The following is an 11623-nucleotide window of genomic DNA, read 5'->3' as shown; positions in this document are numbered from 1 at the left end:
GGCATTTTTATTCTTGTGGCATTTACAGTGATTCAGTCAGGTGTCTCCCCCCTGTCTTGGTAGGGATGGCTTTGACCTTGAAAAATCTTACCCCCTGGTGTGGTATTCTGTTACTGCCTGGGGTAGTGTGGGATGATTAGTTACCAGGTACTCGCATTGTCTTTGTGGTTAGGTGGTTCGGTTGTGGATTGTAGTTGGCGGCTTCATCCATTGCAAGTGGGACCTACCTTCTGTTTGTTTGCTTCTGTTTGTTTGCCCTCTTCCTTCTTGACATGTCAGTTGGGGATGCCTCTTACCCGTCGTTCAGTCCATGCATATTGCCGGACCTGTGGGGTTGGCTTTAGCTAGCTCTGCTTACTCTTTCCCGACTCAGTCGGACTTCGGTTCAGCTGAATTGATAGTGTGGCTGGTGCCGGTGCCTTCGGGTATACGTACTACCTTCTTTATGGCTCCAGGCTGTGGCTGGTTGGCTCCCCTCTGCTATACGATGTTGAGGATTGGGGCTCCATTGGTGTGGCTAAGACCAGTGGCTGCCTGATGGGGCTAGGTATAGGCTGGCCTGTGGCAATCAGATGGCTGAGCTATCTGAGGGGCTGGAGGGGCTGGATGGGCTCTATGACGTCTGGTGTGTGGGGCTTGGGGGGGGCTAATTGGGGGGGAAGAGGCACCTGCGAGCACCGATCGGGCCTGCATTAGGTTGGGTAGGTCTAATTAAGTGTTTCCAGTCTGGCTTGGGCTCTTGGGTGAAGATGCTGAGTGCTGTAAGGCTCCCCGACGGACTGGTTGGCTGATGGCCACCTGTGCAGATAGTGGATTACGACTGTCTGGTTGGACTTGTTTGGGTCTTACGCATTGGATTTTGTGGAGTTTGTTTGGTTTCTTTGGTTTGGCAACGGGTTGGGCAGGAGGGGGCATGGCACCATGGGTGGGAGATAGGCCCCACTAACCTTTTTGATCTATCACCACCTCTATGTATTTCTTACAGTAAAGGTCTCATCTCCTATTAATGTTTGCAAAAATCCTCTCAAATGTCACGGTACCCTCAAATACCACAGGAATATATTTTGTAAGTTCTACTATGTAAATAAAATACAAATTAGGTTTCTGATTATAAATTATTTACTTAGTCTTGGCAGTTGTAATAGGGAATTGGCAGAATATGAGAAGAAATATTTTCTACTTCACCATTTTTTTTTCTCCCACTCAACTTAGTTTTTCCCTACAAACTTCCTCCCCTTCCGCTACTTCATCTTTTCAGCCAATCTACATCCGCCCTTATTCCCCACTCTTGCTCCTACTGCCACATCTCTCTCTCTGCTCCATCTGGTTTTTTTGCTGCTCAGTCTTCACTCCACCCTTGGCTTTCAGCTTTTTCTGGTCTTTTAGTATTCAGTTTTGCTGGCTTTGGGTGCTGTGCTCTTCCTGGCCTTGGACGCCGTACTCTGCCCTCTGCTCTGCGCTCTTGAGTCTCCTCTTGTCACTCTCGTTCCTTTGCTCTCCTCTTCTTGCTGTCCAGTCTTTATTCGTCAGTCTTCCCTCTTTGCTCCTTACTCTCCCACCTCCAGTATTCGCTCACAGATACTTCCTCTCTGGAGGTTTTCCTCCGTTCTCAGCTCGACAATCTTCACTTCTTTCGCTTTTCCTTTAGCTCTTTTCCGGTTGTTCTGGCATTTTGCTCTTTCTTCTTCCTCTCCTGAGACTCTTTGCTCTTCCTGGTCTTTGTCCTGTACTCCGTCCGTTCCTCTTCAGGCTTCACTCTCTGCTCATCGCTCGCCTCTCTTTGCTCACCTCTCTTTGCTCGCCTCTCTTTGCCCGTCTCTCTCTGCTCCTAGCTCTTCCCTTCTGGCTCTAGCTTTCCCACCTTGAGTTTTTGCTTTGCTCTCTTCACTCACTAGTCTTCTCTCTCTCTGGTCTTTGTTCTCCGGCCTTTGGTATTCCCTCTCAGAGCTTCCCTCTCTGGACATCTCCTTCAGCTATCTGCTCTGTGTCCTTCCCTCTTTTTGAGTCTCTCTTGGCTTTTCCTAGCTTGTTCAGGCATTTTGTTCTTCGCTCTTCCTGTCCTTGGGCTCTCTGCTCTTTCTAGCCTTTGGCTCTCTGCTTCGTTCTCTCTACATCTATTGGCTCTCCAGCTCTTCACTCTCCGGCTCCTCACACTCCAGCTCTTAGCTCTCCGACTCCTCAAGCTCCGGCTCCTAGCTCTCCAACTCCTCGTGCTCCAGCTCCTCTCTCTCTGGCTCCTTGCTCTCTGGCTCCTTGCTCTCTGGCTCCTTGCTCTCTGGCGCTACACTCTTTGACTCCTCACTCTTTGGTGCCTTGCTCTCTGGCTCCTCGCTCTCTAGCTCCTTGCTCTCTAACTTCTGGCTTTCTGGCTTCTGGCTCTCTGGCTTCTCGGTCTCCACTCTTATTGGCTGGTCTTTCTTTAATTCTATTTCTGAGACTAGAATCTTATCTATTATGTCTGCATTCTCTCAACTCCCTGGTGCACTGGCACTGGGACAACCTTTTTCCAACTTTACCAAAGTATGAGAAGCCATTGAGGATTGGTCTGTTAAAGAAAAGTTCAGCTTTAGAGTTCTTGATCGTGATAGTACAAGAGCTATCTATGTTTGTACTACTGAAGGCTGCCAGTGGTGAGTGAGAGCACACTATACAAACTAAGAGGATGTTAAAATTGGCGTTCTAGTGACTGAGCATACATGTCTTCCAGGCAATCGTGAAAAAAGAACTTGTGTATCTGGTACCCAAGCCTGACTGCAACGCCATATACCTAGATATATAAATGTTACACAAGCCACTAAGTCTAGGGAAATTATCAAATATTTGCATATCCAGTTTTGAGAGACCTTGTTATACAAAGCAGCGTCCAGATTAAAGAGTCATCTACTAGATGATACACTCGAAGGTTAATGAGAGGGATTCCGTCAGCTTTCTCAATATGTTAACTCTGTCTTACAAGTAAATCCAAATACATATATCCGCCTATCATCAGAGGATACCACTCATCGATTTCGGAGAATCTTTATATGTCTTTTCCAGTCTCAGAACTCTTATCGCTTATGCCGTTGCTTTATTGTTATAGATGGAACCTTCTTAAAAACGAAGTTTGTGCAAACTCTCCTACTTGCCGTAACAGTTGATACAAATGGAAAAACATTACTGCTTGCTTGGTCAATTGTAGAAAGTGAGAATACTTCCTCTTAGGAGTATTTTCTGTCAAATCTCCTACCGGCAATTCCAGAAATGAGTAGTGAGGAAGTGACACTCATGAGTGACCGTGATAAAGGTTTGGTGAGGGCCTCCAAGAACCTGCCAGCTACCATTATCCGAGCTTATTGCTGCCAGCACCTCAAGGAGAACCTTGTAACTGCCTATGGAAGAGGCTTATCCAACCTCTTTTGGGTGGTTGCAAGGGCACCAAGTATTGAATTATTTGAAGCAGCAATGGTGAAGGTCTAGGAAGTCAAGCCGACGGCTGAGCAGTACTTACGCAATGCTAATCCAACACTTTGGGCAAAGGCTTTCTTTCCATGGAAGCGGTATGGCCACGATACTTCCAATATTATCGAGTCAATTAACAGTACTCTGAAGCTTGATCGTGAGCTATCTATTGTAGAGTTACTAAATGCAATTTGGCATAAGCTTATGGGTCAACGCTTTGAACGATATAGAGAGACCACTGCGACTAGTTCTACCATATTGTATACTAAATTTTATACTCAACTGGTAGGTCAAAGCAGGGTGTGGGCAAGACAAAATATTGCTCTGATGGCAGATGAATGTCACAGACATGTTACCCAGCCAAATGGAGCTGTGAAACTTGTGGACCTTAACCATGGGACTTGCTCTTGTTCTAACTATCAGGAGAATGGCATTTCATGTGGACATGCTTTAACTTGTATCTTGACTATCGACCAGGTTTGTCTTGTACTTTCATACTTTATCTTGTTATCACTGACATCATGGTAGCCTGTCCAAAACTACCTTCCTAATAGCTTTTCCATCGCTACCTGGAAATTGATTTACGAGGACAACTTCCTTCCTGTCGATATTACGAATAATGAAGGAAATGGAATACCAGCTGTACCCCACGAGGGAATCATTCCTATTGCTCCACATATGGAGCCACCTATTACTCAGAAGCCCTGTGGAAGACCCAGAAAAGAGCGCATTTGAGTTGGTGAAGTTCAGTAAAGACAACTGATTGCCAATCAATTAGGTATTTTACCGGATGAGCCTGTACGTCCTAGACAAAAATGCTCAACATGTGAGAGAATTGGACACAATTCAGTTACTTGTTGCCGCTCACATGGCTAGTAAATTTCTTCTTGCTAATTTAATTCTCAATTCTGTACTTACATTTTTTGTTCTCTGAATTATATACAATATAAAAATTTTCTTTACATTAAAATTTTAAAAATTAATTAACCATTAAAAAAATTTACATAATATATTCCCATGGCATTTGAGGGTACTGTCGTATTTGAGGGGATTTTTGCAAACATTAATGGGAGATGAGACCTTTACCGTTTTTTTTGTTATATAAAGGAGTTTATCTCTCTCTACTCTGCTTTCCTTACACAACCTGGTATTTTCCAACCTACATGTGTACTTATGAACTACAATACTCTTTTGTCTTGACCTCACCCGAACCTCTGAAATAACTTACAAACACATCTTGTTTGTGCACCTGTACTTGTCCCTTACCTAGTCTCCTGTGGTGTACTTTGGACTATCTGCATTCCAACCCAGCACCAATCTTCCCTGTTACAGGTATCAAGCGATACACTTTGATAAAACAACTTAAGTATCAAAACAATACTTCAAATAAAACACAAAACAAAACTAAGTATCAAATGATGCTTAAAACAAACCAAGTATCACAGCGATGCTTAAAACATAAAACAAAATCCTTAAACAAGTACCCGTACTGGTTACATCCACTAGGTTGGGGAGTCCATTCTGGTTGGAGGGGAATCACCCTTCCACAGAGGGCAGGCCAGGCGAAGGTGGGCTGTGTGAGGATGAGGCGGTGTACGATACGAGGGGGTAAATTCGAGTATCATACCGCTTGCTGTCAATTCCATAATACATTATAGGAGTGCCATGAATGAGTTTTTTGATAGGAGACCTGAAATTACGATTACTGTTTTTTTTGTCCAGTCAACCCATGCGACGAGACACTAAGCCTGTGGATCGAAACCAGCCCCTTGTGGGGCGTAGGGTCCCCTGACTCTTCAGATCCCCCCTAACCTATCTCTTTCATCCCGCCAAGGATCTCCTTCATCTCTCCCCTGTCTTGCTTCTAAATCATCGAAAGTAACCTTCCAAACCCCTTCTCCCTATCTCCTTTTTTTCTTTGTGTCGTGGTAGAAAATCTTGGCGCAGAACTATAAAAATTTTAATACAAAGAGGTTGAGGAAAGGATTTCTCTGTGGCATGCTGAGAAAACAACGGCGCCCATTACGAACAGGAGCCGTATTTTTTTGCCTCCATCCTAGCTCGCTTTATTTCGTTCTTCTGCTCTTTCCTAGCTACCTCCGTTTTGTGATTCATCTCTTTTCTGGTTTCTTTAATCTCTACACTCAACTCCTGAATCCCACTTAGTAGGTCAGTTTGTCCTTTGCCCATGACGTGCTTGTAGATGCCCTCTAGAACACCAATACGCTGGTTATGGATTAGTTTAGCTTTATTCACATTATGGTTGAGGATAAAGGTAACCTGCTTTATGTTATCATTATAGGAAAGTGCGCGGAGAAATAATATTAAGGTTTGAGAAAGTTGTGAGAGAAGAAATGGTGGTTAAATGTTTTGCTAGGAAACTAATTGGGGTTAGCAGACTTCCTTATCTGGCTCGTAACTGCTGTCAATGGCGAGTTAAAAGGGTTCCATTGCTAGAGCATAGTTTGGCTGGGGTTAGGGAGCCGCTCAACTTTCATTACCTGCTAAATCTCCCTATTCCTGACTTCCCGGACGTTCCCTCGCCTGCAGAAGTCTCCAAATGTCATCATGAGGAGGTGTAGGATTTCCTACACCGAGCCACAAAGTGGAATAGAGCCACAAAGTGACATTGGACTGCCATGTTACATTGGGCTTTTCAGGTGCTCAGTGAACTATCAGTGCTCACGTTTGCAAGCAAGCGAGGATTCAGGAGTTGTGACGTCCAGTCGCAACCTTGACACGTGCACCGTTTGTGTTCTTGTGGTGTTGTTGATGGAGAGAGTGGTGGAGGACGAAGCACGGAGGCACTCCCCCACTTAGACTCGCGGCGGGGACTATGTCGGTTGGGGATTATGTCGGGGACGCAGATACCCAGGGGAAGTAATTTATACTTCAGTACCCGGTACAGACTCGAATATAGGGTGCAAAGGGTCTAAATGCGGGTCCTCCCAGTGATCCCAAGCGGCCAGTCCGTCCGGCTTTGGGTACGGCCGGACTGACCCACCACCTTTTAATGGATGGCCTGACCGGACTGTGGGAAAGCGGCTTTCCAGAAAAAAAACCTGGCCTGGCTTGGGCATTTGACGGTTTTATCTGGGCATCTGGCGGCTTTACCTGGGCATCTAGCGGCTTTGCCTAGACATTTGACAGCTTTACCTAGGCATTTGATGGCATTGCCTGGGCATCTGGCGACTTTACCTGGGCATTTGACGGCTTTGCCTGGGCATCTGGCGGCTTTACCTGGGCATTTGACGGCTTTGCCTGGGCATCTGGCGGCTTTACCTAGGCATTTGATGGCATTGCCTGGGCATTTGACGGCTTTACCTAGGCATTTGACGGCTTTGCCTGGGCATCTGGCGGCTTTACCTGGGCATTTGACGGCTTTACCTGGGCATCTAGCGGCTTTACCTGGGCATCTGGCAGCTTTGACCCCTACTGCCAAGCCCCACATCCGGGCGGTTGTCTGGGTGCCTGCAGGTTTTGGCGGCCGGACAAAATTCAAGCCGGACTGACCCAGGCTCTTCGAAATCTTGGCCGGACTGGCCGGACTGTCGACCTGCAGGCCAAACCGTAGGTCGGCCTAGCCGCTCGGGATCACCGGGTCCTCCGATGGAACAAGAATTCCGTTGCAAACGGATCTAAATTGTGGATGACACTACAAACTGGGAGCAAAAATACCATTGTATACCGGTACTGTACGAGTTATATCTTATGATACATAATTTTGTCTCCCCTACCCACCCTCCACAGTTTCTTTCAGCATGGCTCTTAGTGGATTGCGAGCGCGCGGAGCATCCGGGAGTTGTGGCTACTAGCCACAACCCTGGCACAACTGGTCTCTTTTGTCGCTAATATCGCACTATTAAGTGGGAGTCCTTCATGCACAGTGGATAGGACCGGAGGCTAAGTAAGCCACTAGAATGTGTTGTGCCATCATTACCTAGTATCATAGTTATATGTATCATATCATAGATTCAATAATGGATTGTACTGAATGTGGGAGACTTCGGGGGAGAGAGACCTAAGAACTTGATTGTCAATGGGAGGGAGGGGGTCAAGCGGACTCACTACTTGACGCAGTGAAATAGCAACATACTATAGCAATAGAAAAAGAGCTCAAGACACAGTGCGGAAGACAGGAGAAGACTGAAGTGAGAACAGCATTGCATATTTTATCAGTGCATCGAAAAATGACAAGTTGAACGGGTTAATTAGGCTCTGACAGTTGTAAACCGTGATGAAAGAAAACACATAGAAGAAAGTATTATTTCGGCACAATGGTATGTTATGGTGGGGTTTCCTTCGTGAACTTTTGTCAACTGAGCACTTAGTGTGATCCTTCAAGATTTGCTGGATATATTGAAACTCCTTAGTCAACCATTCAGAGATTCGATCGTGTCGTCCGTGGATGGCCTGGATTACTACATTAGGCCGTGGCTTTCTTATCCCTATTTCCCAAACCACAAAACTTGCCCACCAGCACTGTGCCAAGTTACCGGATGAACTTGATAGGAGAACGCTGTCTGAGAGTGTCAGGTTTTTATACTGTGGTGGTGGTACTATAAAACATACAGTAGTAAGATGAGACAGGGCGTGACTCGAGTAACTGGAAAGGTTTCGGAGTCCTGAGACACAAGCCTCTCACTACTCAATCCAGTACCGTTCGTTCATGAACTTTCAAGGAAGCAAGAAGGCTCCTGATACCCTGACTGTGAGCTGAGGAGAAAAATGATTTCCGCATTATTGAAGGCTTGGGTCGTTGTGATTATTTTTTGCTATCATAGCGGACAGCCCAGGACTTTCTTGAGGGCAAAAGAGCCTCAATAAATCTAATTTTTCAAGTTGCTGTTCAGAACGGCGAAACTCCTATTTGATGGATATACGATTGTGTCTCTCAGCTTGCCAGTGGAGCAAGCGTAATTCAGATCTTAGCCCAAGAAATTCCATAGGATATTTGGTTTCTATGGCGAGAGACAATTCCCTTTATTATTAAATGCTATTGGCACGTACCTGACTCCCAGGTGAGGTCAATTGGGGCATGAGGTCCTGCCATCCCAGTCCTTTAGCTGATCCAATTCAAACTTGAAAAGAAGCTCAAGGCAGTTTGGTGTTTTTCAAAATACCTCTCTGAACCTCTCTGAAAGTTTGTTTATAAGTTGGTGGTTGTCCGTCTTCTTGTCCCAATTGCCACAACTATTTGCTACAACTCCAACTAAGACTAAAGCCATGGATTCAGCGTACACACTATCTCAAATGAAAACCGTTTCGGACCACTCTTCCCTTAGCGCTATGGTGGGTAGGAATCAGGAGAGCTATAATGTCTGGACAACTAACAAATTCGAAATATGCTGGGCTGTTTGCAGAAATAATTTGGGGGGACTATTCGACGACGCATTGATGCTTCTCAAGAAACAGTCTTCTCTGGGATGGGAACCCCTAGGTCCAGCATTCGGAGCCGATGTTCTCGGGATTATGGACGGAGGCACTGAGATTGGAGTCCCCGAAATGAACCAACTGTACCGGAACCGGGACTTGGTCGACCTCTGGCGCAGAGAATTTGTCGGGAACTGTCTGGAGTACAAAGAGCGCTATGGTCGTGATTTGGCCATCAATTTTTCTTCCTATCAATTGGACGGGGATGAACTCTTCCGGATCGATCGAGCGTTTTATAGATACTCCGTTCTGGTACTCGCTTATACGGAGGGGGTCGATTTGGGCACTTGTCCGTATGGAAAGTTTCAAGGGTTGGGGGATGAGCTGGAGGAGATTTTTCAGGTGTGCAAGTTTACGAGGAGTGAGGAAGGGTCGGGAGTACTTCTGGCGGAGGGGGTCGCAGCATTTTTAAAGACCGTTGCGGCCGAGATGGGGATTCCGTTGGGGTGGTATGATTCTTTATAGGACCCTAGATGAGATGGGGGATTGTTCAGGAAAGGGATTTTGGATATAAAGTAATTTTGGGATATTCTCTAAAGCTGCAACAAGCTCATCTTGCGGAATTTGGGGGGAGTGAAGAATGTTTGAAGCCGGGAAAAGCTGCGGGACTGATGCTAGAGCAATGGGTTTTGGATGATAATAATTATCGGGGGAGTTTTGAAGTTCATAATTTATAGGGAAGCACCTGGTAGGGGACCCCGTTGCGCTATCTATGCTATGATATCTTAATGGATGACAAAAAGTCAGAAAGTCGAGTGATAACCGATGTTTGACAGGGTAACCTCTTCGTGGGGTAATTTATTGACCCTACTCAGTACACCTCTTAAGCTACCCCCAACTTCACAAAAGCTCCATAATCACCTCCATCCATACTCATCTCTTCTGATTTCATCCTTCTTGGCTTGTACTTGATACACCCGATATACATTAATTATGGCCGATAGATATTCGTTCTCCCTAACTACATTCTCCCCTAGGTACGGGGCCCCACTATACTTCCAGGCGCTGAGTTCTTTGCTAACAGGTGAATGCGCGTAGCGGAAAACTCGTTCAGATTGGTAAGCCTCTATAAAACCCCTTTGGGTTGGACTACGGTTCGATGGAGTCGGGAGATTGACGGTGGATTTTGGAGATGGCGAGGAGATTTTGAGATGGATGTGGGGTAGAAAATGGTAGTGTGGGTCAATTTCGGGGGCTAATTCGGCGAGGTTTATCTAGAATATGCACTCAACGCAGTTAACCAAGGAGTAACCAGTCTCGGAATCAAAGGTACACACAATGCTACTTCCAGCGCCCTTTGGCTTTTGTTTAGTGATTCTTGTCTAATCAGCTATTCCTATCAAACAGCTACCAATGGTGTCGTTCTTGCAACCGAAAAGAAGTCTTCAACGCCTCTTATGAATTCATCCTCCCTTGAGAAGATATCGTGTATAACACCCAACATTGGGATGATTTACTCGGGTATGGGACCGGACTATAGAGTCCTGACGGACAAGGCTAGAAAGGTCTCTCATAGTGACTACAAGAGAATCTACAACGAATATCCCCCCACAAGGATACTGGTTCAGGACGTTGCCAAGGTTATGCAGGAGGCTACCCAGAGTGGCGGTGTGAGGCCCTTCGGTGTTAGTTTGCTCGTGGCCGGGTGGGACGATAAGCCAGCGGGTACTGGAAAGGGTGGCCCAGCGCTATACCAGGTATGATATAATTAATCATTCAAGCTTGCCCAGAGAGAAGCTAAGATGGGACACCTTCTCGCTAGGTTGATCCATCTGGCTCTTATTTCCCATGGAAGGCGACTGCCATTGGGAAGAGTGCTACTTCTGCGAAAACCTTCCTTGAGAAGCGATATGCCGAGGGATTAGAGTTGGAAGATGCTATCCACATTGCCCTGTTGACCTTAAAAGAGACTGTGAGTTTCCCTGCTGCCTGCTATATGATGCCTTTTGTGAGCAGCCATCTGATATAGATCGGGTGGGTATAGATCGAGGGTGAGATGTCTGGAGACACTGTCGAGATCGGGATTGTGGGGCCCCCAGCAGATCATCTGCTGGGCTACGAAGGAGTTGCCCATGCTCAGGGCCCTAGATTCAGGAAACTGAGCCCCCAAGAAATCGAGGACTACTTGACAAATTTGTAAAGATGGCTGTCCAGTTGTGGTTGAATTAATGCGCATCTTATATATCATGTCTGCTGCGGCGCCTGTGGGCAAGTTCTGCAAATTGGATAGAACAGTAGAGAACAACTATTCTTGCTGCTGCTGTGCCTCTCTGTAGGTTGTGAGTTGCCGGTGACTTGGGATTTTTCTATGCTCTTGAAAGATGACCAGGAGTCCCAGTTTTTTCCATTTCTAGCGGTAGTAGAAAAATCCCAATCTAGCCCACCCCCCCACCGTCCTGGCCTCGCTGAAATCGTAGGAGATTTCCCCCCATGGCCACCAAACCATAGGAATCATAGGATGTCTAGAAACATGTGTTGGAGCGTATTTCGGCAATCACCCCAACGGAGTAGTGGTTATGTCACAGGGTGGGCTCTTTGCTTCCCGAGTGGTGGGAAAGAAAGGAAATGAAAAGCAGCAAACAGATAACATCCTATACGCTCCAAGTTAGACTATGATATGATTCCTTATTTTTCACCATCCTCCTCCTTTCCCTTTCCTTCCTACTATCATAAGTCTTGCTAGCTGTGCCCTCCTCTCGGTGTAAAGTTTCCGCACCGCCCGACGTATAGCCCTTCCCCGAGGCTACTGTTC

The 11623-nt window shown here is 46.2% G+C and overlaps 1 protein-coding gene; it reads left to right on the top strand.

Moving 5' to 3' along the window:
- Positions 1 to 9709: 9709 nt before the first annotated feature.
- Positions 9710 to 11128, top strand: GSTUM_00008777001 (uncharacterized protein). XM_002840273.2 has 6 exons: positions 9710 to 9848; positions 9910 to 9929; positions 10090 to 10140; positions 10219 to 10568; positions 10634 to 10783; positions 10856 to 11128. The coding sequence occupies exons 1-6, from the start codon at positions 9805 to 9807 to the stop codon at positions 11009 to 11011; spliced, it is 771 nt and encodes a 256-aa protein (XP_002840319.1). The 5' UTR covers positions 9710 to 9804; the 3' UTR covers positions 11012 to 11128.
- The last annotated feature ends 495 nt before the right edge of the window (positions 11129 to 11623 follow it).

The sequence above is a fragment of the Tuber melanosporum genome, assembly GCF_000151645.1.
Source record: "Tuber melanosporum whole genome shotgun sequence assembly, scaffold_5, strain Mel28".
NCBI classification, from domain to species: Eukaryota; Fungi; Ascomycota; class Pezizomycetes; order Pezizales; family Tuberaceae; genus Tuber; species Tuber melanosporum.
This window is presented reverse-complemented; position numbering and strand designations above follow the sequence as displayed.